This window comes from Capricornis sumatraensis, chromosome 8 (assembly GCF_032405125.1).
Source record: "Capricornis sumatraensis isolate serow.1 chromosome 8, serow.2, whole genome shotgun sequence".
NCBI classification, from domain to species: Eukaryota; Metazoa; Chordata; class Mammalia; order Artiodactyla; family Bovidae; genus Capricornis; species Capricornis sumatraensis.
In genome coordinates this window covers 90,797,766-90,825,226 of record NC_091076.1, presented here as the reverse complement: position 1 = coordinate 90,825,226, position 27,461 = coordinate 90,797,766, and the positions used below count along the sequence as shown (strand labels likewise).

Sequence of the window (27,461 nt, the reverse complement as noted above, 5' to 3'; positions counted from 1 at the left end):
TCAGAGTAGTAAACATTTCGGTCTTTGGCATTTCCTAGTCAAATATGGCGGAGAAGGCAATGGCACCCCACTCCATTACTCTTCCCTGGAAAATCCCATGGACGGAGGAGCCTGATAGGCTGCAGTCCATGGGGTCGCTAAGAGTCAGACACGGCTGAGCGACTTCACTTTCACTTTTCGCTTTCATGCATTGGAGAAGGAAATGGCAACCCACTCCAGTGTTCTTGCCTAGAGAATCCCAGGGACGGGGGAGCCTGGTAGGCTGCCGTCTATGGGGTCGCACGGAGTCGGACACGACTGCAGCGACTTAGCAGCAGCAGCAGCAGCAGTCAAATATGGACTACAGGGTTCAGGGAACAACACAGAGAAGAATAAAAGTAACAACTACGAGGACATTCTGCTGGTCGTCTGAGGAAAAAGTTACTGCCTTAGAATGGCACCTAAACCATCCTCAACTCCTGAGGCGGTGACTATAAATTACCCCCTCTCACTGATAAGTCGCTGCCTCAAGCCGCTCTTTCGGGGGTTTTGAACGCTGGTCTCTCTCTTTTATGTGGCCTCTCTATGCCCTGCCATTATACGAAAACCCCAGCTACGTTCACGTACGGCCAAGCATGGCTTTTGTTTCTTCAAAGATAAACTCTAGGGGCTTTGAGGCAGACGCCCGGTTTGCTGAATTGAACCGAAAGCCCCGGCTGCTTGTCCAGAAAGCTGGCGCTGTTTTCCCAGGAAACGGAGCTAGGACTCCCGTTTCTTTAAAAAAAAGAAAAAATCAGGATGGAGGAGTCTTCAGATTTTAGGTATCTGAAAGAAGATAGCAGCTTCGGGGCATACATATCCTCTCCTTTTTTTCCCCCCAACCTGGATCCCACTTTCACAGCGCATTTTTCCGGAGTTACACAGAGAGAACAAACTAGCCCTCCTCATTCGCTAGATTCCCTGTCCGTCCCTCAGCAACGACTCCGAGTGGTGTCTTTTAAAACCCTCTAGTCCCACCTCCCTCCTCTAATTGGTTCATTCGAACGGGCCAGCTCAGCTGTTTATTGGTGAATATAAACAAACAGCCCTGATTGGTTTCTCGGGACGGAGCTGATGAGAGCGCGTCAACGATTGGCCTATCTGATTTGGGCGGGCTAGCGGAAGGTTCAAACCGGAGTGGAAGCTCTCTCCTAACCGACGTGCGTCTGTGGAGAAGAGGCTTGCTCCGTGATTGTCTCGAGGGTCCCACCGGTTTAGTCACTTGCAGGGTTCTCGAGCCTCTTCACGACCGTCACCATGGAGGTGTCGCCACTACAGGTACAGGTCGCGGGAGGGGCGCGCCGCAGAGCCTCAGCGCGGCCCGGCATCTCTCCGGCTGCCGGTGAGAGAGAGGCGTCTTGGGTCGTGGTCTGGCCGCCGAGGGCTGGGCGCGGATTTTCCGCGTCTACTCGGGTCCCTTGGGCTCGGCGTGATCGCGAAGAGACTGAAACCTTTTTCTGGTGCTAGTAGTGAAGTATTGTCGGCTGTACTGGCTTCTAGGGTGCGGCGTTGTGTTTCACTGTTTCTAGAGATTCATTTGGTCCCAGTGTAGGTCGATGGGATCGTGGTCCGCATGTAGCTTTACGCGGCACTGAGAGATGCTTTCCTCTCCCACCTGGGGCTGAAAATGAGATTGGATGACCCTAACTTTGGACAGTGCAGAGCAAGGAACAGGGTTCCCACTATGGAGCCGGCAGGTCCGAGATGCTCAAAATAAGTCCCTCCTGTGTTTAAAACGTTAACGTGTCCAAAGGATGGAATCCCTATCCTCCCAAACTGCTACTGTAGAATCTATTATGTGCCTGAGACCTGGTAGGCACTCAGTAGATATGTGTGGAGTACCTGAAAAAAGGGGATGTGTGCTGTTGATGGCATCTAACGCATGGAAGTATTTCCATGTCAGATACACACGGCAAAATAATATGTCTGTTTAAACTGACACTTGGGGGGAACCTGCTGCAGTTAACTTATATTGCCATGTTTGTACAACACTATGTCAGCTCCACTGAGAACCTACCAAAAGTCTGTGATTTGTTTTGGTGTGTGTAAGCAGATCACTATGATAGGTATTTTGTTTCTGGTTTCTGGTAAACCTATGATTCAAAATCCCTTTTCTTCAATTTTTTAAAAAATTGCTAGCCTGTAAATGAAAATATGCAAGTCAGCAAAACAAAGAAAAATGAAGATGCTAAGAAAAGATTGTCTGTTGAAAGAATCTATCAAAAGAAAACACAACTGGAACATATCCTGCTCCGCCCAGACACCTACATTGGCTCTGTGGAATCAGTGACCCAGGTAAAATCAAGCTAATTAAATGTAGTTACTAAGTAGTTAAGATGAATACTTATCCAGGTTAATTTTCTATATTTCATGTACTTTGTCTTCTGGAACTGGCCTAAGCTATCATCTACATTGTCATATTAATTGAGAAGACTTTACAGGAACCGTGATAATAAAACAAAGTAGATATATAAAGTAACCCTGTTTCTTTGTCTTATTTCTAGCAAATGTGGGTTTACGATGAAGATACTGGCATTAACTATAGGGAAGTCACTTACGTTCCTGGTTTGTACAAAATCTTTGATGAGATTCTAGGTAAGTATATTCTTAATACAAAGATCTGCTGGTCAGATGTGAGAAGTATTATTCCTAGCAAAAAACAGTTGGCAAAGGTTAGACAGTCTGCTGGAATCTAGGAAGTTGAGTTCTTAGAAACAGTCCTGTGAATAAAAATTGCTAAATGAATACCTCATCAATGTTACTCCTGCACTGCCTGAGATTTTTTCTTTTTGTATCTTAGAGGTAAAGAGTGTTTTCTAAAATACTTTAACTTTTTACAAATGTGTTTTTTCTTTCAGTCAATGCTGCAGACAACAAACAAAGGGACCCAAAAATGTCTTGTATTAGAATCACAATTGACCCGTAAGTCTCCTGCTTAGTCTTTTGTTTTTTGTAGCACCCTGTTGCTATTAATTGCATTTACTTGATTTATAGTAAAGTTGAGCATTTTTTTAATGGAATTTTGCAAAACTGCAGAAAGGTAGAGTGCTAAAATGAGCAATCTAGATAGCTACCATCTAGATCCAACAGTTATCAACACTTTGCCATATTGGTACCATCTATATTTTTTAATCATTTCAAAATAAATTATAGACATTATAACATTTTATTTCTAAATATTTCAATAAACATCTCCAATAAGTTCTCTAAGTATTCCAGAGTCTATAGCTATAACTTTTTCTCATGATGCTGTTCAAACAGTAAGCCAGCAGATGGTGATAAAGAATATGATCTAACTTTTCTGCTTATAAATGTCCTTTTGTGGGTAGTCAGGGTGTTGCTTCCCTTTATTATCCTAATCAGTTATAACATAAACTATACTTTAGATTCTTTTTGAGAAATGTGTTAATGATGTGCTTGAGTGCTTCTAAGGACTTGATACCATAGTCTTTGAAAAAATATTAAGCTAGTTTTAAGCTACGTGTAATAAGAACCATAGTGTGTGTCATTAGAACTAAAATATAAGTCCAAATAAATTTTGAACATTATGTTGGTGAGCAGGGACGTTTACAATTGATGATGCTCTTTCATATTTGTTTTGCCAGTGTGCTTTGTCAGGTGGGAAAGCTAAGGGAGCTGGGACAGTGCAGATGATCCTCTTAAAAGCGGTATAATAATATTGTTTCCAAATTTTGTCCTTTTCTTTCCATTGGGCATAAGTCATTTCCCTTTGTTTATCCTAACATTTTAAAGCTTCATATTTTTTCAGTATTATCAGTGTCTGCCCAGGTGTTGGAAAAGGACTGATTTTTTTTTTTTCCTCTTGGCTCCTATTTCATGAGTGTTAGGAACTAAGTATGCTGAATTTCAGAAGGTATATATATAAAGAGTCATAAAGAAATTGAGATGTGTGTTTTAGAGACAATGGTATTTAAATATGAAAAGAATTAAGCACTAGCTTAACATCTGTTTTACAAAAAAAAAATCAATCTTCTTTTCTTAGGGAAAACAATTTAATTAGTATATGGAATAATGGAAAAGGTATTCCTGTTGTCGAACACAAAGTTGAGAAGATGTATGTCCCAGCTCTCATCTTTGGACAGCTCCTAACTTCTAGCAACTATGATGATGAAGAAAAGAAAGTAACAGGTAGAGTATTGAGGAAAATAAAAAACGCATTTGTTGCTGCAAAAATACATCTTTTCAAAGATTGTGGCCTAAAGGTTAAAAATATGGGAATAAATCTCTATAATTAAATAGCATTGCCAGTGATTAAGAAATAAAGCTGTAAATGAGATAAGAACAGTTAAATCATATTTTACATTTATTTGCCCAGGTGGTCGAAATGGCTATGGAGCCAAACTGTGTAACATATTCAGTACCAAATTTACTGTGGAAACAGCAAGTAGAGAATACAAGAAAATGTTCAAACAGGTAAGTAAATGAGTATCTTGTGCCTTGATTATAAATTATGCTGTAGCAATTTATAGTGGCATTAATGGTTTAACTTAATTTATAATCTATTAAATCATGGGAAAGGGAAAGGGAAGTCGCTCAGCCGTGTCCAGCTCTTTGTGACACCACAGACTGTAGTCTACCGAGCTTCTCCGTCCATGGGATTTTCCAGGCAAGAGTACTGGAGTGGGGTGCCATATCCTTCTCGAGGGGATCTTCCCCACCCAGGGATCAAACCCCCGCCTCCTGCATTGCAGGCAGATGCTTTGCCCTCTGAGCCACTAGGGAAGCTCATAGAAAGTTACTCATAAATGTATATTAGGGAAGTTGGGTGGGGGTTGGTTTGGTTGGGTGTGTGTGTGTTTGTTTGTTTTAGGACTTGTAAATTTGTGTTATTTAATTCTAGTTTGTGAGATAACTTGAATTTTTTTCTCTCTATTCTTTATTTCCATAGACATGGATGGATAACATGGGGAAAGCTGGTGAGATGGAACTCAAGCCCTTTAGTGGAGAAGATTATACATGTATTACCTTCCACCCTGATTTGTCTAAGTTTAAAATGCAAAGCCTAGACAAAGATATTGTTGCACTGATGGTTAGAAGAGCATATGATATTGCTGGATCCACTAAAGATGTCAAGGTCTATCTCAATGGAAATAGGCTTCCAGTAAGTATTTTATTGGATGTAGGCAATGAGGTACTTTGTGACCATCGTCAAAAGCAAAGTTGAGTTTTTTTTTCCTCCCATTTGTTTTTCTTACCACTTCTCAGATGTGTTCCTGTAAAGAAAACATAATGCCACATTTTTAAAAAATCAGTTAACTTACTTAAGTTCACTGAAGTCTTTCTCAAAGAATCTTCTAAGTAAATCCTTTTGTGTCCTTTAATGACCATCCTCTTATACATATCAGTGAACACCGTTTCATTAGTTTTGAAGCATCTTTATTAAAACCTACTTTTTCATTTACTTAAAAAAAAATTAATACTATTATTTTTTAGGTGAAAGGATTCCGTAGCTATGTAGATCTGTATCTGAAGGACAAGGTAGATGAAACTGGCAATCCACTGAAAATTATCCATGAACAAGTAAACCACAGGTGGGAAGTATGTTTAACAATGAGTGAAAAAGGCTTTCAGCAAATTAGCTTTGTCAACAGCATTGCTACTTCCAAGGTAATTTTATTTTTGAATTATCAGTCATGATTTATCTTTACATATTTCATATAACTATTCTTGTTTTAAATATATAAAATGAACTTGAATATTTGGCTACCTTGGCATCAAGTTCAGTTCAGTCTCTCAGTCGTGTCCGACTCTTTGCGACCCCATGGATCGCAGCACGCCAGGCCTCCCTGTTCATCACCATCTCCCGGAGTTCACTCAGACTCACGTCCATCGAGTCCGTGATGCCATCCAGCCATCTCATCCTCGGTCGTCCCCTTCTCCTCCTGCCCCCAATCCCTCCCAGAAAACACTAAATTAGCTTTTTTTAAATGTTTGATTATGATTACAGTTTTGAGGGTAATGCATTTACAGTTTGGTATTTTTCCTCATTAGGGTGGCAGACATGTTGATTATGTAGCTGATCAGATTGTGACTAAACTTGTTGATGTTGTGAAGAAAAAGAACAAGGGTGGTGTTGCAGTAAAAGCACATCAGGTACGATCCTTTAACACTGTTCTTTCGAGAAAGTCAAGGAAGAAGCGAAAGTCTATAAATAAAACATGAGTAAATGTTTAGTAATTTACTGTCAATTTTTACTGCAGGTAAAAAATCACATGTGGATTTTTGTGAATGCCTTAATTGAAAACCCCACCTTCGACTCCCAGACAAAAGAGAACATGACTTTACAAGTCAAGAGCTTTGGATCAACATGCCAGCTGAGTGAAAAATTCATCAAAGCTGTGAGTACTTGGAAGGAAATAAAAGATAGAAGCATCTTCCTTTATTTTCCATTGCCCTTCTCAGCTCTGCAGAAACCAAAATTCCTCCCACATGTCTTCTCTCTCTGAAAAGGAAATTAAAAAAACAACCCTTACCGCTTGCCAGCTCTTACCAAGCCCTTAATTATCATCTATATGCCATCTCTATTTATTTGGCCATTACATGTCACCAGTTCAGATCACTTCTGAATTTATCTCATCTAACTACTTACCAAGCATTGAATGCCTTAAGTTGCTCTCAGCGGACACATCCAAAACTGAATCAGTTCTCTCCATACTCACTAATCGCCATTCATGGAACTTCCCCACCCCCAAAAAACAAAAGTATGTCCTGTTTAGTCAAAGGCCCCAGCCAACTGTTAGGTTGCATAAACCTAAATTCCTTAATTCAGCCTACAAGACCCTGCCATTTCCAACCTTATCTCAGTACCACTTTTCCCACATTACCTAAGTCTCACTCCTACTGGCTTTAAATTACTCAAAAACAGAGTACTCTTTCCCTCTTTAGAGCTTTTTCACGTTTCAGACAGAAGGATTACCCTGCCTGAAACGCTTTTCACTTGGCTGACTACTTTAGGTCTTAACTGTCATTTCTTTAGGAAAACCCTTACTTTCTGTTCATTTCCCTAAAAATTTGTTCCCATAAGACACTGACCATGTATTATTATACATGATATGCTTTCTACTTATCTCTTCACACTGTAATCGCTCATTTTATTTCTGTCTTCCTTGTTGTATACCAGACTCCTTTAGGACAAGGACTACGGCTAATTTGTTTTAACCGCTAGATCTCCACATGGAGCTCAGTGCCTGGCACCATATAAGTATGTAGTCAGTAAATATCGAATGAAAACCCAAAGGCATCAGCTCCCTCAGTGGTGATAACCTGAGACAGGAAAATGTGCCACATTCTGCCCATTTTTGTGGGAGTTCATTTGTATTCCATATTACTGACGGAACTCTTCTTCCCTAACATGAATCTTCTCATTTTCAGGCAATTGGCTGTGGTATTGTAGAAAGTATACTAAATTGGGTGAAATTTAAGGCCCAAATCCAGTTAAACAAGAAGTGTTCTGCTGTAAAACATAATAGAATCAAAGGAATTCCCAAACTTGATGATGCCAATGATGCAGGTACACATTTAATGTTTCCAAAGTTTAAATCTTAGACTTATTTGATTTGATTCATTGACAGCATACTGTGGATATTTTTCCCTTGACACTTAATATTCAACAGAATGTTTGTACTTTGTTAAAAATCAACCAGTTCCCTGTTACTGAACACTTGGGTCATTTCCATTTTTAACTGTTAAAAATATTTTGAAATGATTATTTTGGTGTATAAAACAAGAATGTTTATATAGTAATCTATTACCTAATGTAGAGGAGGCAAAAGTCTTCTCAACCTTCTTAAGTCCCTGGCTATCTCTGAAAAATAAAATGATAGACATTAACGGAAAAAAGCAAGTGTATTTATTTAATATAGTTTCATGTGACCAGAAAACTTGTAAGGAAGTGAAAACCCAAAAAAATGCTTAAACCTAAGTGATTTTATGCCAGCTTTGATGAAGAATGCAAAGTTCTGGTAAGATAATGATAAGACAGTGATTATTAGCTGATTATAGTAAACCTGGGGAAACTTAGCATGGCCTTTTCATTCAGATTCTTCTTGGTGACTTTTAATCTTAGATTAAAATGTTCTTTTCTTCCGGGTTTAAGGCGAGCACCTCTTGCATGAGGATCTTATGACCTGCTTCAGGGGAGAAGTTTAGGGGAGAGATCAGAGAGATATTCTTGCTTCTACCAAAGTTTTCTTTTCTCAAAACTCCCTGAGCTTAAGATAATGTGCCAAGGTACCATTTTTTGGAGGCATGTCCTAAACCTCATTACCCACAAAATATGTTAAATGTAATATGATCAAGCAAATGTTTGGCAACAGTATAATTATCATGAAAGGTTAGTCTAGGAAACTAAGACTTCATTAACTTACAAATTCTAGTTAAACTATATGTCCAATTACTTAGCTCTATTTGACTCTCAAACCAACTTGTTATGAATGGTAAGTTATTTGTGTTTTATTACATGTCTGAGTTAGTATATTTGAGGTTGAACTAAATATGCTAATATTCATTTATTTTAGGAGGCCGAAACTCTACTGAGTGTACACTTATCCTGACAGAGGGAGACTCAGCTAAAACTTTAGCTGTTTCAGGCCTTGGTGTGGTTGGGAGAGACAAGTATGGGGTTTTCCCTCTTAGAGGAAAAATACTCAATGTACGAGAAGCTTCTCATAAACAGGTAGAGTATATAAAAACTATCTTCAGAATCTAAGCTTATATTTCATCCCCTTATTGGGAGGATATAAGATATAAATAAGATATTTTAAAATATATCTTAGTTTGTCATTATTTTAGAAAATTGGGTATAATGTAGCATATCTTAACAGATCTTTCTGACTTAGTCAAGTATAGGCTGCTGCTGCTGCTTCTAATAACTCAAAAATACTGGAGTTCCAAAAAACCCAAGCAACATATACTGTTATAATTCTTTGTTCCTTTAAAGTTTGTAAACAATCTTACTTTTTTGTCTATATGTCCATTTCAGATAATGGAAAATGCTGAAATTAACAATATAATCAAGATTGTGGGTCTTCAGTACAAGAAAAACTATGAAGATGAAGATTCATTGAAGACTCTACGTTATGGAAAGATAATGATTATGACAGATCAGGTCAGAATTAAATATGTCTTATTGTTGCATTGCTTTCCTGCCATGAAAGGATATTATTTATCTTTAGTCCACATCTAGTTAAGATATGTTTCTATTTTATGCATATTATATAATACAGGTTAAGTGAGTCAAAATTTGAATAGCTTTTTTTTTTTTTCTTTAATCCCCACAGAAAAACTTTCGAGAAATTGCCAGTATGTCAGTCACAATTTTTTTTAGTTTCTAAGCAAATCTTTTGTGTTTTGGCTTTCCATATATTTCTAGGACCAAGACGGTTCCCATATCAAAGGCTTGCTGATTAATTTTATCCATCATAACTGGCCCTCTCTTCTGCGACATCGTTTTCTGGAGGAATTTATCACTCCTATTGTAAAGGTATACTGATTTCTATACTGATACCATAATGGATATTTGAAGGTTCTATACTCCTCAACCCTGGATACACATATAACCTCAATGATGTGTGATGGTATGCAGGGAACCCAGCAGTGTGGAAAGCCATAGCAATGTGTTTTTTACCTCAGGTGTCTAAAAACAAGCAAGAAATGGCATTCTATAGCCTTCCTGAGTTTGAAGAATGGAAGAGTTCTACACAAAATCATAAAAAATGGAAAGTCAAGTATTACAAAGGTTTGTACTGAAACTCACATAGAACTTCTCATTTTGTTGTATACCATTGTACAGGTTTGTATGGAGTAACTTGGTGTTCTTGCTTTTCTAGGTTTGGGTACCAGCACATCAAAGGAAGCTAAAGAATACTTTGCAGATATGAAAAGACATCGTATCCAATTCAAATATTCCGGTCCCGAAGATGATGCTGCAATCAGCCTGGTGAGTTTGAGTGTATTTCACAAATATATTCTGGTTTTAGGGGGGCTTCCCAGGTGGCGCAGTAGTAAAAAAAAATTCCCTGCCAATGCAGGAGATGCAAAAGACATGGGTTCCATCCCTGGGTCGGGAAGATCCCCTAGAGAAAGAAATGGCAGCCCACTCCAGTATAGTTGACTGGAAAATCCCATGGACAAGGGAGCCTGGTGGGCTACAGTCCATCGGGTTGCAGAGTCAGACACAACTGAGCACATACACACACTGTGTTTAGAAATCAATGTTTTAACTAGTCAACTGAAACATTTTAATTTTTCATATAATAAAATGTTTTATAAAATAGATGATTTTCAATACACATATTCCAAAGAAAGGAATCAGATATTTTAGAAACTGAGTTTTTATGGTTTGTTAGTTTTTTCTAGAAAAAGTATTTTGTTATCTGTTAGTGCCAGTAACATGTTTTTTATCTTCTAATTTGTAGGCCTTTAGCAAAAAGCAGATAGATGATCGAAAGGAATGGTTAACTCATTTCATGGAAGATAGAAGGCAACGAAAGTTACTTGGCCTTCCTGATGTAAGAAAATTTTAAATATATCCCACAAAATGTACTATTTACTGACCTTTTAGAATTGATAGTATACCAAATTAAGGCTACTAAATAAATGTTTCAGTAAAAAAGTTAATAGATAACTACTTATAAATACCCTTATTCTTATTTAATAATTGCTGCATAAATGTATTGGACCTGAAAGAAACTACAAAGTCAATAAACTTTTTTCCTAATTGTACAGCAAATAAATTTGCTTTTTGTCTTTAAAACATAAAATACTTTTGTTTTTGAAGGACTTTAATAATTATCATAGAAATGATAATGCTTTGTTTTATTTTTGCATTAAGCATTGTTAAGACCAGTGATGTTTTTTATCTTAAACTAGATCATGTAATACTCTCTTTGGTCCTCAGGATTATTTGTATGGGCAAGCTACCACATATCTGACATATAATGACTTCATAAACAAGGAACTTATCCTGTTCTCAAATTCTGATAATGAAAGATCTATCCCATCTATGGTGGATGGTGAGTTCTATTTTTACCATAAGATGGAAATCAATGCCTAGAAATGATTAAATTAAGGATATTAATATTTGCACTTTTTTCATTTTGAAGGTTTGAAACCAGGTCAGAGAAAGGTTTTGTTTACATGTTTCAAACGGAATGACAAGCGAGAGGTGAAGGTTGCCCAGTTAGCTGGGTCAGTAGCTGAGATGTCCTCTTATCATCATGGTGAGGTAAACACATAATCTATAATATTTCTGGGAAGCAGTATAGCAGAAATACCTGCAAAGACATTCTCCAAACAGTTGATGAAAGTATAAGCTGGTACATCCATAATAGAGAACAATTTGGTGAAATATATCAAACTGGAAAATTATTTTGTAACCTAACAATCTGTTTATAAAAATAATGTTCCTATAATGGGCTTCCCTGGTGGTTCAGAGGGTAAGGAATATGTCTGCAATGCAAGAGACCCACACTCAATCCCTGATTTGGGAAGATCCCCTGGAGAAGGGAATATCTAACACAAGGCTACTATAATCAAAAGAAATGCAAGGATCTACATTCAAAGATATTAATATTTAGTAATGTTTGCTATAACTTTGTTATGCCAAAATTTAGACATGGAAAGTGTCCATCAATTGGAAAATTATTATAAATTATGACATCTGTACGTGGAATCAGTAATATAACTGATAGGTCGGGCTTCCCTGGTGGCTCAGAGGTAAAGAATCTGCCTGCCAATGCCGGAGACACAGGTTCAATCCTTGGGTCAGGAATATCCCCTGGAGAAGGAAACGGCAACCCACTCCAGTATTCTTGCCTGTGAAATCCCATGGACAGAGGAGGAGCCTGGCAGGCTAGATTCCATGGGGTCACAAAAGAGACATGACTTAGCAACAACATATCTATAGGTACTAACACTGAAGAACATCCATGGTCTATTATCAAGTGAGGGAAAAGAAAAGAAGAGCAGAATAGTAATATACTCCAAACTGTTATCTTTGGTTATCCCTGGGAATGGGAAAGGGCAGTTTTCGAATTTTTCATATATGTCTGAATTGATTGCCTTTATACAAACATACATCTATTCATTTTTTTATTTTGAAATTGGTTTTTTGCATTTATTATATAAAACATTGTTAAAGAATAAGATTGCCTGTAAGTTTCTAGATTTTTAAAGAGATGATTGTCTTGCTTGTTGCTTCAAATCAAAATATAGTAGGTACTTTGTAGGTGTTCACCTAGTAAATATTTGTTTAATGCTTACCATGTACAGAGTATACAAAATTAAATCATATATATTCTCTACCTTTAACGTATAATCACAGTTAAGCCAGAGGGCTACACACATGTGCACACTCGCACAACTATAGAATAGAGTGAAACATGCTAGAATAGAAAGGAGTAAAGTGTTTAACACGAAGGAGGAAATACTTCATTCTGCAGAGGTTAATAGAGGAGCTGTGCCTTCAGGGTTTGATAGAAATTGCTGGAAGGCAAGCACCCTGAACTAGGAGCCAGAAGTCTTAGGTTTAGGTACTACGTCTGCCATGTATTTATCTTGGAAAAGCCAATAAACATCTACACTTCATAAAACCTTACTGGATTATAGTGAAATATAGTCATAACAATAGACATGTTATTATTGAGAGGCTATGGATGAGACTAATGAATCTTTTTTTCCCCCAGATGTCACTAATGATGACCATTATCAATTTGGCTCAGAACTTTGTGGGCAGCAATAATCTGAACCTTTTGCAGCCCATTGGTCAGTTTGGTACCAGGTTGCATGGTGGCAAGGACTCTGCTAGTCCTCGATACATCTTCACAATGCTCAGGTGGGTATGCGTCCGATTTTTAGTAAATTGCCATTTCCAGTTTTGAAGTATTATGAGTTAGTTGACCAAAAACAGAAAAATTCAGTTAATCAGAAAATGGATTTTTGATGCAAATGTTTGCATTCTTAATTGTTTTAAACTAGCTCATTAAATTTTAATTAGTCTACTCTTTTCAATGAGTAGAAAGTAAAAATTCCATTTGTTTGATAGCTTAGCCTTTATATCCCTTAAAATGTTTCCTTGCCAAACTATAAATGTTTTACTCTTCATTCTTTTTATTTTCTTCTCTTTTCTCCATCTAGAGCTGTGGTTATCAACCAGAGTAGATTTCATCCTTGAGGGCACATATGGCAATGTCTGGAGACATCTTTGATTGTCGTGACTAGGGGAGCCATGCTCCTGGCATCTAGTGAGGCCAGGGGTGTTGCTGAACGCTCTATAATGCACAGGACAGCACTTGCACAGCACAGAACTATTTGACCCAGTAGTGCCAAGATTAAGAAACTTGAGCCAGAGTCAAGATTAGAATTTAATTCTTAAATACCACAAGTGGAAATCCTACTTCCTTTACAAGTCTGTGGAAAGTACATTATGATTGGTCAATTTTCAACTGTCATCTTATTCATTCTTTCAACAGCATAGGGCATAATTAACAATTCCATCCCTGAACCTCTTTTTTTCTATTTGTTCTCCAGGACACCAGGCTGTTGGTTCTCCTCCTTATTAGTCTTCTTCACTAGGTCCTTCTCATCTTCCCAACCTCCAAATTATGGCCTGCCCTGGGGCTTCTTCATCTGATCTCTTTCCATTAACTATACTGCCTTCCCATCCAGGGATGATGTCTCATGCATCCAGTCTCAGTTCCAGCCCTGGCCTCTAAATTTCATGTCCCTTTCAGCTTTTACTACTTGGATGTCTAATAAATATTTCACACATAAGCTCAAAACTACACTGTTAGTCCCTGTCTCAGTAAATGAAATACCATCCTCCTAATTCTCAGGCCAAAAATTTGGAGTTACCTTTGACTTGTTTTCTCTATACTTGGATCCAGTTCATCAGCAAGTCCTGGGGACTCTGAACTGGAAAAATACTTAGTCACCCCATTCATTATACAGACTAGTCTACCACCCTTCTTTCTGTTGGCAGTTGATTAATTTTTTCAAATAGGTTACTCGAGTTCAAAGCCTTTCAACTTTAAAAAAAATATTTATTTGGCTGTATCAGGTCTTAGTTGTCACATGCAGAATCTTCATTGTAGCACATGAGCTTCTCTTTAGTTGTGGTGCATGGACTCTAGAGTGTACGGGCTCATTAGCTGCCTCACAGCATATGGGATCTTAGTTCCCTGACCAGGGATCAAATCCATGTCCCCTGCATTGGAAGGTGGATTCTTAGCCACTGGAACAACTTCTTCATTCAGAGAAAAACTAGAGCTTTATTTAAGCAAGCCAGACCCTATATGATCTATGCTCCCCCTCCCCATGTCTTGATTCCATCTCATACTATCTCTTCTTCAAACACACCTGGCCTCTTTGCCTATAATCAAACAGGCCAAGCACACTCCCTCAGTGCCTCTGACTTACTGGTATCTCTGTTTGCTGTACACTTTGTCTCAGTTTCTTCTGTGTTCAAGTATTATCCTATCAGAAAAGGCTTACCATTCCTTAGCAGCCCCTCAACCAATTTTAGCTACTTTATCTATTTAATATTTATCATACCACCTGACAAAATGTACATTCATTGGCTGTACTACTAGAGTATCTACCTGTAGTGAGCTCCTTATAGACTGAGACTTAATGTCTGCAGTGCTTGACATATATGTAGAAAATACTCAATAAATAATATTGGTAAATGAATATTAACAGGTAAAGCCAAGGTAATTTTATGTATATATCTGAAATAACACATGTTCTTTCCATGAAAGTTGTGTCAAAGCCAATATTTTTCTAAAACAACATTCTTTGTTTTCTTTAGCCCTTTGGCTCGGTTGTTATTTCCAGCAAAAGATGACCATACTTTAAAGTTTTTATATGATGACAACCAGCGTGTTGAGCCTGAATGGTACATTCCTATTATACCCATGGTGTTGATAAATGGCGCTGAAGGAATTGGTACTGGGTGGTCCTGCAAAATCCCCAACTTTGATGTTCGTGAAGTTGTGAATAACATCAGACGTTTGATGGATGGAGAAGAACCTTTGCCAATGGTAACTATTCTGTGGACTAAGAACCTTAGTTTTCCTCTGGTTTCAATTCAGCAGATGGTGTAGTTAAAGAGCATAAAAATTTATTTATTGCTTAATGTTAGATTTACTGTTTAATGCTGTTGGGATTTGTTTTAGTATCACATTTCGAAAACATTCTTTTTTTAAATACCAATTTAGCTTCCAAGTTACAAGAACTTCAAGGGTACTATTGAGGAGCTGGCTCCAAATCAATATGTGATTAGTGGTGAAGTGGCTATTCTTAATTCTACAACCATTGAAATCTCAGAGCTTCCCATCAGAACGTGGACCCAGGTAAGTAAGGATTTCTTTTTTGATTTCTGTGATGGGGAAACATTTTTTATACTAATGTATGTTGAATATACAGGAGCCTAAGTTTTAGAAACTTACAAAAGGATTCTTTCTTTTAGACGTATAAAGAACAGGTTCTTGAGCCCATGTTGAATGGCACTGAGAAGACACCCCCTCTCATAACAGATTATAGGGAGTACCACACAGACACCACTGTGAAGTTTGTTGTGAAGATGACTGAAGAAAAACTGGCAGAGGCAGAGAGAGTTGGACTACACAAAGTCTTCAAACTCCAAACTAGTCTCACATGCAACTCCATGGTATGTCCTGTTTTATGATAAACACATGTTTCCATGTATATTACAGGTTAATATCAATTTTTAAAGGATATCTTAGGCTACTTTTACACTTTCAAAGAATGAGGTCATTCCTCTAAAACCATTAAAGTTTAGCCAATTTATCTACTGTTGACTCTAATCTTGTTTTTTCTCTTCTAGGTCCTCTTTGACCATGTAGGCTGTTTAAAGAAATACGACACAGCTTTGGATATTCTAAGAGACTTCTTTGAACTCAGGCTTAAATATTATGGATTAAGAAAAGAATGGCTTCTAGGAATGCTTGGTGCTGAATCTGCTAAACTGAATAATCAGGCTCGCTTTATCTTAGAGAAAATAGATGGCAAAATAATCATTGGTATGTTTCTGGACCGAAAACTGCCTGTACTAAAATTACAATCTTGCCTCACTTCTTTAAACATTTTTGGTGAGAGGAATGATAGGGAGGGAGGACAAAATCCATTTATTTCTGCTGGTTCCATGTGTGTCTTTCATATATCTAAATAAGCATTTATGGTTTAAAAGAGATAGCTTTTCCTAAACTGAGCATCTTGAGAAATCAGGAATTAGTTAACATTCCCCGGTGGCTCAGACGGTAAAGCATCTGCCCGCAGTGCGGGAGACCCGGGTTCGGTCCCCAGTTCGGGAAGATCCCCTGGAGAAGGAAATGGCAACCCACTCCAGTACTCTTGCCTAGAAAATTCCATGGATGGAGGAGCCTTGTGGGCTACAGTCCATGGTGTCACAAAGAGTCGGACACAACTGAGCAACTTCACTTTTACTTTAGACAGGAAGAGAATAGAGAACTAGAAGAGGTCCCTGTGTAAACTGATTGATAAACAGCAGAGATAAGTCTGATAGAAAAACCAAAAAGGAAGGAGGGTTTTAAATGGATTATATTATAAGTAAATTGCATACCCAAGACTGAAAGTCATGTCTAAGGGAATTTTAAGACATTCGGAAGCAACAAAATCAAAGTTTAAGTATTACCAGGAAAAAACAGTTTTGACTAAAGTTAGAAGCCTCAGATCTGGCCAGGGTTAACTAGAAAAGCCAGGTAACTATGGGTTGTAGTAGCAAGTCCCAAAACATGACAACACAAGTTACATAGTGATCATAGGATAATTTTCTAATGGTACACAAAAATGTTTAGCTTAGTAGTTACATATTCATGGGTCTTTTAAAATACTATAACAGTGGCATCTCAGTCCCCTCATTTCACAGATACTACCACTTAAGACAAAGCTATATAAATAATATTGGGTATGACTCAAAAATAAAAAGTAAAGATTATATTTAGTTGCCTAGAATTTAGGAAATACTAGAGACTTTCCAGGCTTCTTGAAGAGTTAATATAGAAGGCTTAAAGGTGTGACTTATGTCAAGTTAATTGGCACTTAGAACCTCACTATATCACAGCTAGTAACATTCAGTATCCCTCAAAGTCTAATAAATTGACTATAGTAGACATTGAGAAGGGGGTACTATAGAAAAAAGGGAACAAATGCATTATAAGGGGCCATAATCAAGAGAAATCAATGTTTGGATGGTGGCACTAAGAACTAGCCTGCTCAAGTGTTGAAATTAAAAGAACAGTATAATTGAGGTTGATATTTATCAGAAATAAAGGTTTTGATTGTCTTCTGTTATGATTAGATCACAACCTCATATATGATTTGACTGCCCCCTTGTGGTAGTTTATATTTATCAGTGGTTTAGGGAGAAGACTTGGTGTCCACCAGGATGCACAAATTTATGCAAGAAGACCTTATAATTTCCAGTTTTAATCTTTGACTTAATATGGTAAAAACTTTATCCTTTCGTAAAATATTGCTCAAAACTACTGTCTGTGTTCACATTTGTTTAAATAGAAAATAAGCCCAAGAAAGAGTTAATTAAAGTTCTGATTCAGAGAGGATATGATTCGGATCCTGTGAAGGCTTGGAAAGAAGCCCAGCAAAAGGTAATTTTTTGGTTAGCATTTTCTATGTTATTAGAGATTGTGTACAGTCTAATGTCTATATTTCACATTTCCTATTAAAGATAGATTTTAATTTCTTGTTTAGGTTCCAGATGAAGAAGAAAATGAAGAGAGTGACAATGAAAAGGAAAGTGAAAAGAGTGACTCTGCAACAGATTCTGGACCCACCTTCAACTACCTTCTTGACATGCCTCTTTGGTATCTAACCAAGGAAAAGAAAGATGAACTATGCAAACTAAGAAATGAAAAAGTGAGTTGTTCCTGGATAGTACATGTTGCTTGGTTGTATTCTAATGGTGAAAGAAAATTGTGGGCTTTGGGAAAATGCTGTTTATGCACATAAATTAACTCTTATTTTCTGACTGTCTTATGAAGGAGCAAGAGCTAGAAACATTAAAGAGAAAGAGTCCATCAGATTTGTGGAAAGAAGACTTGGCTGCTTTTGTTGAAGAGCTGGAGGTGTGTAGTTTATAATGCCCATGTTAGAATTTGTATTAATGAAATAAGGTATTCTAGCAATATACCTCTTTGTCAGGAAATTTCGCAGTTGACAATAGAAAGAATATAGGAGACATGAAGAAACATTTCAAGATAACACATAAAGTGACAGATTGTTAGAAACAAGTTAGAATAAAGTAAATGGTACCAGGAAACACACTACCTAGAAGTTTTCACACAGAAAGGGGAAAGGACAAAAGTTGGTTTTTGACCTATTGGGAGTGAGAATTTAAATGTAGAAGAACACCAACCCAGCCCCCCAAGTAAACCTGAAAGGACAAAGATGGTTTCCTTCAGGGCTGGCTAATCAGTAGTTTAAGAGGATCCTTTGTTACCAAATCAGTAATATTGTTTTGCAGTATTACATAAGAAAAAGTATCTTAATTCCATAAATTAAGCTAAAATCTTTAATGTGAAGATTTATATTATTGCACTTCAATTTGGATGTCTAGCTTGTAATCGGTGATTGGATACATTACTGGAATCACATCCTTTCTGCTTATTTGAGTTTATAAACATATACATTTATGTGTATGTATGTGTATTTTATCTTTAATTCTGATTCCCCATTTTATCTACAAATGTTAAGTTGTAGAATCAAATGTAGAATTCAGTCTTTTATCTCCACTTTTCAAAGTGTGCCTTAATGTTTGAATAGCTTATCACAAATTTACCTTTGAGATGTAACAAACTGAAATCAGTTTAATCATTGCCTTTTATTCTGTCCCTAGGGATAAAGTGACATCAATGCTGTAATGTCCTTGTTAGCTTATAGACTTGCTTTCTTTTTTTTTTTTTGGTGTGACCCCATTTTATATATATATATTTTTTTAATTGAAGGATAATTGCTTTACAGAATTTTGTTGTTTTCTGTCAAACCTCAACATGAATCAGCCATAGGTATACATATATCCCCTCTGTTTTGAACTTCCCTCCCATCTTCCTCCCCATAGACTTGCTTTCTTATATCAACCTTTTCTAGGTTGTTGAAGCAAAGGAGAAACAAGATGAACAAATAGGACTTCCTGGGAAAGGTGGGAAAGCAAAGGGGAAAAAAACACAAATGGTAGAAATTTTGCCTTCTCCAAGTGGAAAAAGAGTCATCCCCCGAGTGACTGAAGAGATGAAAACAGAGGCAGAAAAGAAAATTAAAAAGAAAATTAAGGTAATACTCTTGAAAGCTTATACATAAAACACTTTAAGCATTTTTCCACTTAGAACTGAACTAATCATAAAACTTCTAATCCCGTAGTTTGGGATTTATCAACTCATCATAACTTCCCTTCCTTACGAGCCTGATTTATTTTCAGTGTTTAAGTATCTTGAAAAAGTCATACCCATACCATTATTCAGAGCTCTTAGCCAAAATGGAAAAAAAAAATCATTCTTTGACCAAATATATATTTGTATATTTTACCTTATATTTTTCTGAATAATAAGTTGGCAGAATTTGACCATCTTTGTCATGCTATCTTTTAGAGTGAAAATACTGAAGGAAGCCCTCAAGAGGAAGGAATGGAAGTAGAAAGCCTAAAACTGAGGCTGGAAAAGAAACAGAAAAGACAGCCAGGTATTGAAACATCTTAAGGAAAATGATGTAGGGTTGAGATTAAATTCTGTTCGTTACCTAGTACATTCCACATAGATATTCAAAAGTTCTTCTTGAGGTCCATGAAGGACTATATCTGAACTTCCCTATCTTTCTCCTTGTTATTTGATTTTTGTAATGAAATACTTCGTTGGGCTCTGAAGAAAATGATCAGTTTGTTAAGTTTCACTTTCTAGCTGGTTATGAGGTTTTAATATGTATAACATCAGTTCAGTTCAGTCGCTCAGCCGTGTCCGACTCTTTGCGACCCCATGAGTTGCAGCACACCAGGCCTCCCTGTCCATCACCAACTCCCGGAGTTCACTCAAACTCATGTCCATCGAGTCGGTGATGCCATCTAGCCATCTCATCCTCTGTCGTCCCCTTCTCCTCCTGCCCCAAATCCCTCCCAGCATCAGAGTCTTTTCCAATGAGTCAACTCTTCGCATGAGGTGGCCAAAGTATTGGAGTTTCAGCTTTAGCATCATTCCTTCTAATGAACACCCAGGACTGATTTCCTTTAGAATGGACTGGTTGGATCTCCTTGCAGTCCAAGGGACTCTCAAGAGTCTTCTCCAACACCACAGTTCAAAAGCATCGATTCTTTGGTGCTCAGTTTTCTTCACAGTCGAACTCTCACATTCATATATGACCGCTGGAAAAACCATAGCCTTGACTAGACAGGCCTTTGTTGGCAAAGTAATGTCTCTGCTTTTGAATATGCTATCTAGGTTGGTCATAACTTTCCTTCCAAGGAGTAAGTGTCCTTTAATTTCATGGCTGCAATCACCATCTGCAGTGATTTTGGAGCCCCCAAAAATAAAGTCTGATACTGTTTCCACTGTTTCCCCATCTATTTGCCATGAAGTGATGCGACCAGATACCATGATCTTAGTTTTCTGAATGTTGAGCTTTAAGCCAACTTTTTCACTCTCCTCTTTCACTTTCATCAAAAGGCTTTTTAGTTCCTCTTCACTTTCTGCCATAAGGGTGGTGTCATCTGCATATCTGAGGTGATTGATATTTCTCCCGGCAGTCTTGATTCCAGCTTGTGCTTCTTCCAGCCCAGCATTTCTCATGATGTACTCTGCATGTAAGTTAAATAAGCAGGGTGACAATACACAGCCTTAACGTACTCCTTTTCCTATTTGGAACCATATTCATATATAAAGTTTCTTGAAGACAGTCACCACATCTTAGTCATGTTGTTTTATCCCCAGTGTTCAGCACTGTACGTGGGATATACTTAACACCCACGCAGTAAATTAAATAGAAGTAACAACTCTAACCATTTGTTTATGCCTTTACTGAATATCTACTTATTTTTAACATCTTCATTGAGATGTTTTAACATAGTCATATGCAAGATTCACTCATTTAAAGTGTACCATTCAGTGATTTTAGTATACTCAGTTTTAGAACAGTTTCTTGCCCTGCAGAGAACACTGTACCCATTAATGGTCACTCCCCATTTTCTCCCAACTCCCCCTCCCCCCAGGCAACCACCAATCTACTTTCTGTGTCTAGATTTGTCTATTCTGGACATTTTATATGAATGGAATCATGTAATATTTTCCTTTGTGGCTGACTTCTTCACCTAACATAATGTTTTCAGGGGTCAGCCATGTTGTAACATGCATCAACACTTCATTCTGTTTTGTTGCCAGATAGTTTTCATTGTATGAATATACCACATTATATTTATTTGGTCATCAGCTGATAGATTGAATTGTTTCCACTTTGGGGCTTTTATATTTCTTTGGAGAAATGTCTGTTTAGATCCTTTGCCCATTTTTTACATTGGGTTATTTGTCTTTTTATTATTGAGTTAGTTGCAAGAGTTCTTTATATTCTAGATGCCAGATCTTTATCAGATATATGATTCTCAAATATTTTCTGCCAGCCTGTAAAATATCTTTTCATTTTCTTGATGATGTCCTTTGAAACGCAGTTTTTAATTTTGATGAAGTCTAATTTATCTTTTTCTTCTGTTGCTCATATTTTTGGTGTCATATCTAATCTTTTGCCAAATCCAAGTTCATAAAGATTTACACCTAGGGAATTCCCTGGCAGTCCAATGATTAGGACTCCGTGCTTTCACTACTGAGGGCCCAGGTTTGATCCCTAGTTGGGGAACTAAGATCCTGCAAGCCCTGTGGTATAGCCAGAAAAAAGAAGAAAAGATTTACCCCTTATTTTCCTCTAAGAATTTTTAGTTTTAGCTTTTACATTTAGGTAATTTTGAAGTAAGTTGTATATGGTATAAGCAAGGGGTCCAACTTCATTCTTTTGCATGTGGATATCCAGGTGACCCAGCACCATATACTGAAAAAACTTTCCCCATTGAATTGTTTTCATTTTTGCCAAAAGTCTAAAGTTTATTTATGGATTCTCAGCTCTATTCCATTGATTGATGTATATATCTATCCTTGAGTGCCTACCTGTGATAGGTAATGTGTGCTCAGTTCTGTGGGGAGTACAAAGATGAATAAAACAAATAGAAACAGCTTTTGTTGTTGTTCAGTTGACCAGTCACGTCCGAGTCTTTGAGACTCCCTGGACTACAGCACTCCAGGCTTCCCTGTCCTTCACTGTCTCCCAGAGTTTGCTCAAACTCATCCAGATACCATCCAACTATGCCTGTTGTCCCCTAAACATCTTAGTGTTGAAAAAGAAGTAGTAAGAAGATGGGAGGGGGGGCTCAAGAGGGAAGGGATATGTATATGGTTATGGCTGATTCACATTGTTGTATGGCAGAAACCAACACAACGTTGTACAGCAATTATCCTCCAAAAAAGTAATAAAAGTATGTTGTATGTACTATGCTGTTTAAACTACCTAGCAATCAGTACTTTGGCCACTTGATGCTAATGGCCAACTCATTAGAAAAGACCATGATGCTGGGAAAGATTGAAGGCAAAAGGAGAAGAGGGTGGCAGAGGATGAGATGGTTAGATAGCATCACCAACTCAGTGAACATGAATTTGAGCAAACTCCAGGAGATAGTGAAGGACAGGGAAGCCTGGCTGCAGTTTATGAGGTCACAAAGAGTGGGTCACAAATTAGCAACTGAACAACACAAAGCAACCAATTAGCATATAAAACCAATGACTCAAATAAGTATTTTGAGCATTTACATTTCCCATCACCATCTCAAATATTGTGAGGACACAAGAAATGGGGAAGCATGGTGTTTACCCTCAAGAGGTTTATCAGCAAAGAGAAGTAAAGCAGAACATACTAGCCACTGTAGTGATTTAGAGAAAGTGGAATCAGTGTGGGTATATGCAGGCTTTGTGAAAGAGATAACACTTGGGTTAGAGTCTCACAGACTGAGTAAGGTTTAGATATTCTAGACTAAGAGAAGAAAAATTATATAATATGCATGGGACAATGAGAAGGCCCCCTTCACAGAGTGGGAGGGTTTATTTTGAAAAATAGTAGCAAATAGTTATATCAGATTGTGAAGAGTTAGGAAACCAGGTTGTTGGGGAGGATGGATATGTTGGATTCAACTAGGTATATGAAGAAGGAACTAACTAGACCAATAAGGAGACTGCCCTTATCTTTGGGCCTAAATGAAGGAAATAAATAGCAAAAGGTGGGTACGAGAGACAGTTGGGGTTAAGAATTAACAAGACTTAGTGACTTTAAACATCCTCAACTCAGCCATTAAATGTCCCTTAAGATTTGGACCAAGCCATTCTTTCCTTTTGAATTGTCTCCCTTGCCTTTACTTTATAACTTGTTGATCTTGCAGCCTTTCCCATCTCCACACTGTAGCCTATAAGAACTCTTTAAAAATGCAAATCTGGTCATATAAGTTCCCTGTTTAAAACAAAATTCTTAATAAGACCAGCCATTCTCCCCCTGACTTCTGTTTTCCAGCCATAATGGATTTCTTTCAGCTTCCTAAATGTACTGTATTGTCTCACAGAACTTTGTACATGTTATATCCTGAACTAGAATGTTTGTCATCCATTTCCCTTCAACTAGTTAACTCTTGTTTAACCTTCAGATCTCAGCTCAAACATCTCTTTCTTGCAAAAGCCTCATATTTATATACATATACACGCATACTGTTGATGCATGCCCTATGTAAACACATATACTGTAGGATTACTACTACTATGGGATTAGATGACCAAGCTATAAGCTCCTTAGCAAGAGGGACTATGTTTCTGTTCACCATTGTATTCCCAGTACTAGTACAGAGTTAAGTATTAGGTTGGCCGAAAAGTTCCTTCAGTTAGTGACTACTTTGTTCAATAAAGTCCTTAGTAAATATGAAAAATATATCTTTTATTTTTACACTTTAAGCCAAATGAAGTTTTTGGCCAACCTAATATTTGAAGGATAGATGGATGATAGATGGAGAAAAGTGAGTCAGAGAATATGTAAAGATGGTTAATTCCTATCTCCTTTCCAGTTACCAAGACAAAGAAACAAACTACATTGCCTTTCAAACCAATCAAGAAAGCAAAGAAAAGAAACCCCTGGTCTGATTCAGAATCAGACATAAGCAGTAACGAAAGTAATTTTGATGTTCCTCCACGAGAAAAAGAGTCGCGGAGAGCAGCAGGTAAGGAAAAGTGAAGAACATGATGCATATTCTGAAAGATTCAATGATCTGTGTATTTTGAGGTATATAATCCCAGAAATTGTTATCTTAGAGCAGTAATTAAATTTTTGAGAAATTAAGACATCTTTACAAAGATTAAACTGAAGCTTATATCTTCAGGACATATTATATTAATCTGTGGATTAAATATTTCTCCTGTTATCCTTTTGATTCTTTGCATATGTATATTTTTAACAGCAAAAACCAAATTCACAATGGATTTGGATTCAGATGAAGATTTTTCAGATTTTGATGAAGACACTCAAGATGATTTTGTCCCATCAAATGCTAGTCCACCTAAGATCCAAACTTCCCCAAAGTAAGTATCCTCTCTAATAGAGATTTTAGCATGATTGTTTTTAATAGTTGATGATATATTCTTTGTTGTTTGACACATTTAGAACTGGTCGTCAGGATGTTTTGTTTTATTTTATTCTAGACATAGGAACAAAGAACTGAAGCCACTGAAGAGTGCCTCATCAGGTATGTATTTAAGTAAAAATTGTGCGATGTCTGCTTTACTGGACACTCAGGTCCACCTAGCTTCTAACCCAGACTACATTATCCAAGTCCTATCTTTGAAAATAAATGTGGGTTCTTGTTAGTATTACATTGATATTGGTCATTAGATTTAGTTTTGCACATGAGTAAGTTCTCCATTTAATATATTAAAAGTAACCTTGTGCTTGCCAGGTACTGTGCTAGAGATACAAAAAATAACTTTGCTGATGAAGAACCCAGAAATTAGAACAAAGTTATAAAAGTGTGTTTGAAATATTCCAGAAAAGTCACAAGCATGGTGTTTGAATAGGAATTCAGAGCAGGGACAAAGCACAGATTTTTATGTATTGCTTATATGTACTACTTTCCTTTCCATTTGAAGTAACAGAGCTTGATGCTGATGATGCTGAGGATAATGTACCACCTCCTCCAAGCTCTCCTGCTGCTGACTTCCCAGCTGTAACTGAAACCATAAACCCTGTTCCTAAAAAGAATGTGACAGCAAAGAAGACAGCAGCAAAAAGTGAGCCTCAGTCTTTGAACTGGGTTAATATTGGGATTATGGACAGGGAGGCCTGGCGTGCTGCGATTCATGGGGTCGCAAAGAGTCGGACACAACTGAGCAACTGAACTGAACTGAACTAGCTTCTACAAGTCAACTTCAAATTTTTATTCTCCAAATTTACTATAGATATTAAAATAAAGACTTTGTCTAAATGAAAACAAATCCTTAGATCTTTATAATCAAAATTGCTAGTCAAAAGATTTTTAAAAAGAGGATTTCTCAAAATGCCAGGTGTTATCCTAACTCATATCTATGACAGGGATGGGACTTAGAAACAGTTACAAACATTTAACATGAAACATATAACTACAAAAAAAAAAAATCGGATACTTAAGAATATTTCAATTCTCTAATGCATTTTCGTCTCGATTATGTTGTCTTTTCCTATGTTAAATATAAGCGGAAAACAAGTTGCTAAAGAAAGTTCGCTGTGTAAATAAGTCAGCTGAGAGTGACCCTGATGAATGCCTGTGTTACAGGTCAGTCTCCCACCTCCACTACAGGCGCCAAGAAAAGGGCTGCACCAAAAAGAACCAAAAAGGACCCAGACTTGGATTCCGATGTCTCTAAAAAGCCTAATGCCCCCAAAACCAAGACTCGCCGCAAAAGGAAGGCATCCTCCTCTGATGATTCGGACTCTAATTTTGAGAAACTGATCTCCAAAGCGGTCACAAGCAAGGTATTTATTCTAGTCAGCCCTTTCACTGTAGGTTTTTTTTTTTCCACTGGAAAAAAATTATTGCAAAACACGTAATCAAGCTTTGCTGCTAATAATGTGGCACATTTTTAAGAAAATAAATGTAAATCCATTACCCTTTTACTCTATGTAGTTTAGTTGTAAAACAGCTAAATGTCACTAATTAGTCAATGAGAGATTTGCCTTTGGTCTATTTCTTACTACTTGTTAGAAGGTGGAATATTCCTTGAGTTGTAGTCTGTTGGTATATTTTTTGCATTGAAATTCTACTGTCTGGTTGATACTGGAAATTACTTGTGCTCTTCTTTTTTAGAAACCCAAGGAGGAAAGCGATGATTTCCATCTGGACTTGGACTCAGCTGTGGGTTCTCGGGCAAAATCTGGAAGAACAAAGAAACCTATAAAGTACCTTGAAGAATCAGATGAAGATGATTTCTTTTAAAATGTGAGGTGACTATTTTAAGTAATGATCTTAAAGTTAGGTAAATGTCTCAATCTCCTCCCCTCTGAATTTAGTTTGGGGAAGGCAGTTTTAGTTCAGGACCATTAAGGTCAAGTATGTAGAGCCCAAGTGTCCTTTATCTCTCTGTAATACTGTATAATACTGTGACCATCTCCTGGAAAGTGTTTTGTTTTCTTCTCTGCTTTGTAAATGTATTTAGTCTGTTTTATTTTGTCTTTTAAAGTATGATTTTAGGCTCTCCTGGCCTCTTGGGATAGTTGTCTGGTAACTTTAGCATAATGTAGTTTGACAGTTATTAAGCTAAAATTGGAGCCCTTTGACATAAAAGTTTCTGCTCTGCCTACTTTCAGTAAATATGAGATAGAGCATGATTAGTTCTCTGTTTTATCTTAGTTTTATAAGCAATTTTCCATCAGATAGAACTCTTTGTAGTTCCAGTTCCAAATACTCACTCAGCCTTTTATATGCTGAATTTTTAAGCAGTGAAAAATTGTTCGTATTCTTCATATCCTTTTGAATATCACCAGAAGCTGAAGAAAAACACCATGGATGTGTCTTTATAACAGTCAATAAAATGAAGAAAATTAGATCCTAAGTTGTGATTATCTCAGCACTTGACTTGTCCCCTCAGGTTGCAAAGGAGTCAGGAACAATATTCTCAAAGAATATTGATGCTATACTCAGCAGTGAGCTTTTATATCCATTTTGGGAAATCTCCATAATTTTCAATTTATAAACTTTTCAAGACCTTCCTGCATTCATTACATGTGTGTGACTTGAGTGATGTTATCAATGTTTTTGTAAATATTTACTATGTTTTTCTATT

General features: G+C 37.2%; 1 protein-coding gene across 1 annotated transcript; it reads left to right on the top strand.

Annotated features, from left to right (window-relative positions):
* The first annotated feature begins 1,275 nt into the window (after positions 1-1,275).
* TOP2A (DNA topoisomerase II alpha) lies at positions 1,276-27,461 on the top strand. Its single transcript, XM_068976822.1, has 35 exons — positions 1,276-1,296; positions 2,158-2,313; positions 2,523-2,613; positions 2,877-2,940; positions 4,022-4,167; positions 4,355-4,452; positions 4,928-5,140; positions 5,473-5,646; positions 6,031-6,132; positions 6,240-6,377; positions 7,411-7,549; positions 8,556-8,713; positions 9,020-9,145; positions 9,410-9,520; positions 9,670-9,775; positions 9,867-9,976; positions 10,455-10,547; positions 10,937-11,051; positions 11,142-11,263; positions 12,723-12,871; positions 14,846-15,077; positions 15,255-15,389; positions 15,506-15,706; positions 15,884-16,079; positions 17,593-17,684; positions 17,788-17,952; positions 18,078-18,161; positions 19,183-19,365; positions 19,680-19,770; positions 24,218-24,370; positions 24,608-24,728; positions 24,849-24,892; positions 25,299-25,433; positions 25,955-26,154; positions 26,486-27,461. The coding sequence occupies exons 1-35, from the start codon at positions 1,276-1,278 to the stop codon at positions 26,612-26,614; spliced, it is 4,593 nt and encodes a 1,530-aa protein (XP_068832923.1). The 3' UTR covers positions 26,615-27,461.

Excerpts from the sequence above, each read along its gene's own strand:
- TOP2A (XM_068976822.1), top strand. The coding sequence starts at position 1,276 with ATGGAGGTGTCGCCACTACAG. Across the intron at positions 2,941-4,021 it reads ATTAGAATCACAATTGACCC|GGAAAACAATTTAATTAGTA; the intron begins GTAAGTCTCCTG and ends TTCTTTTCTTAG. Across the intron at positions 5,647-6,030 it reads ACAGCATTGCTACTTCCAAG|GGTGGCAGACATGTTGATTA; the intron begins GTAATTTTATTT and ends TTTCCTCATTAG.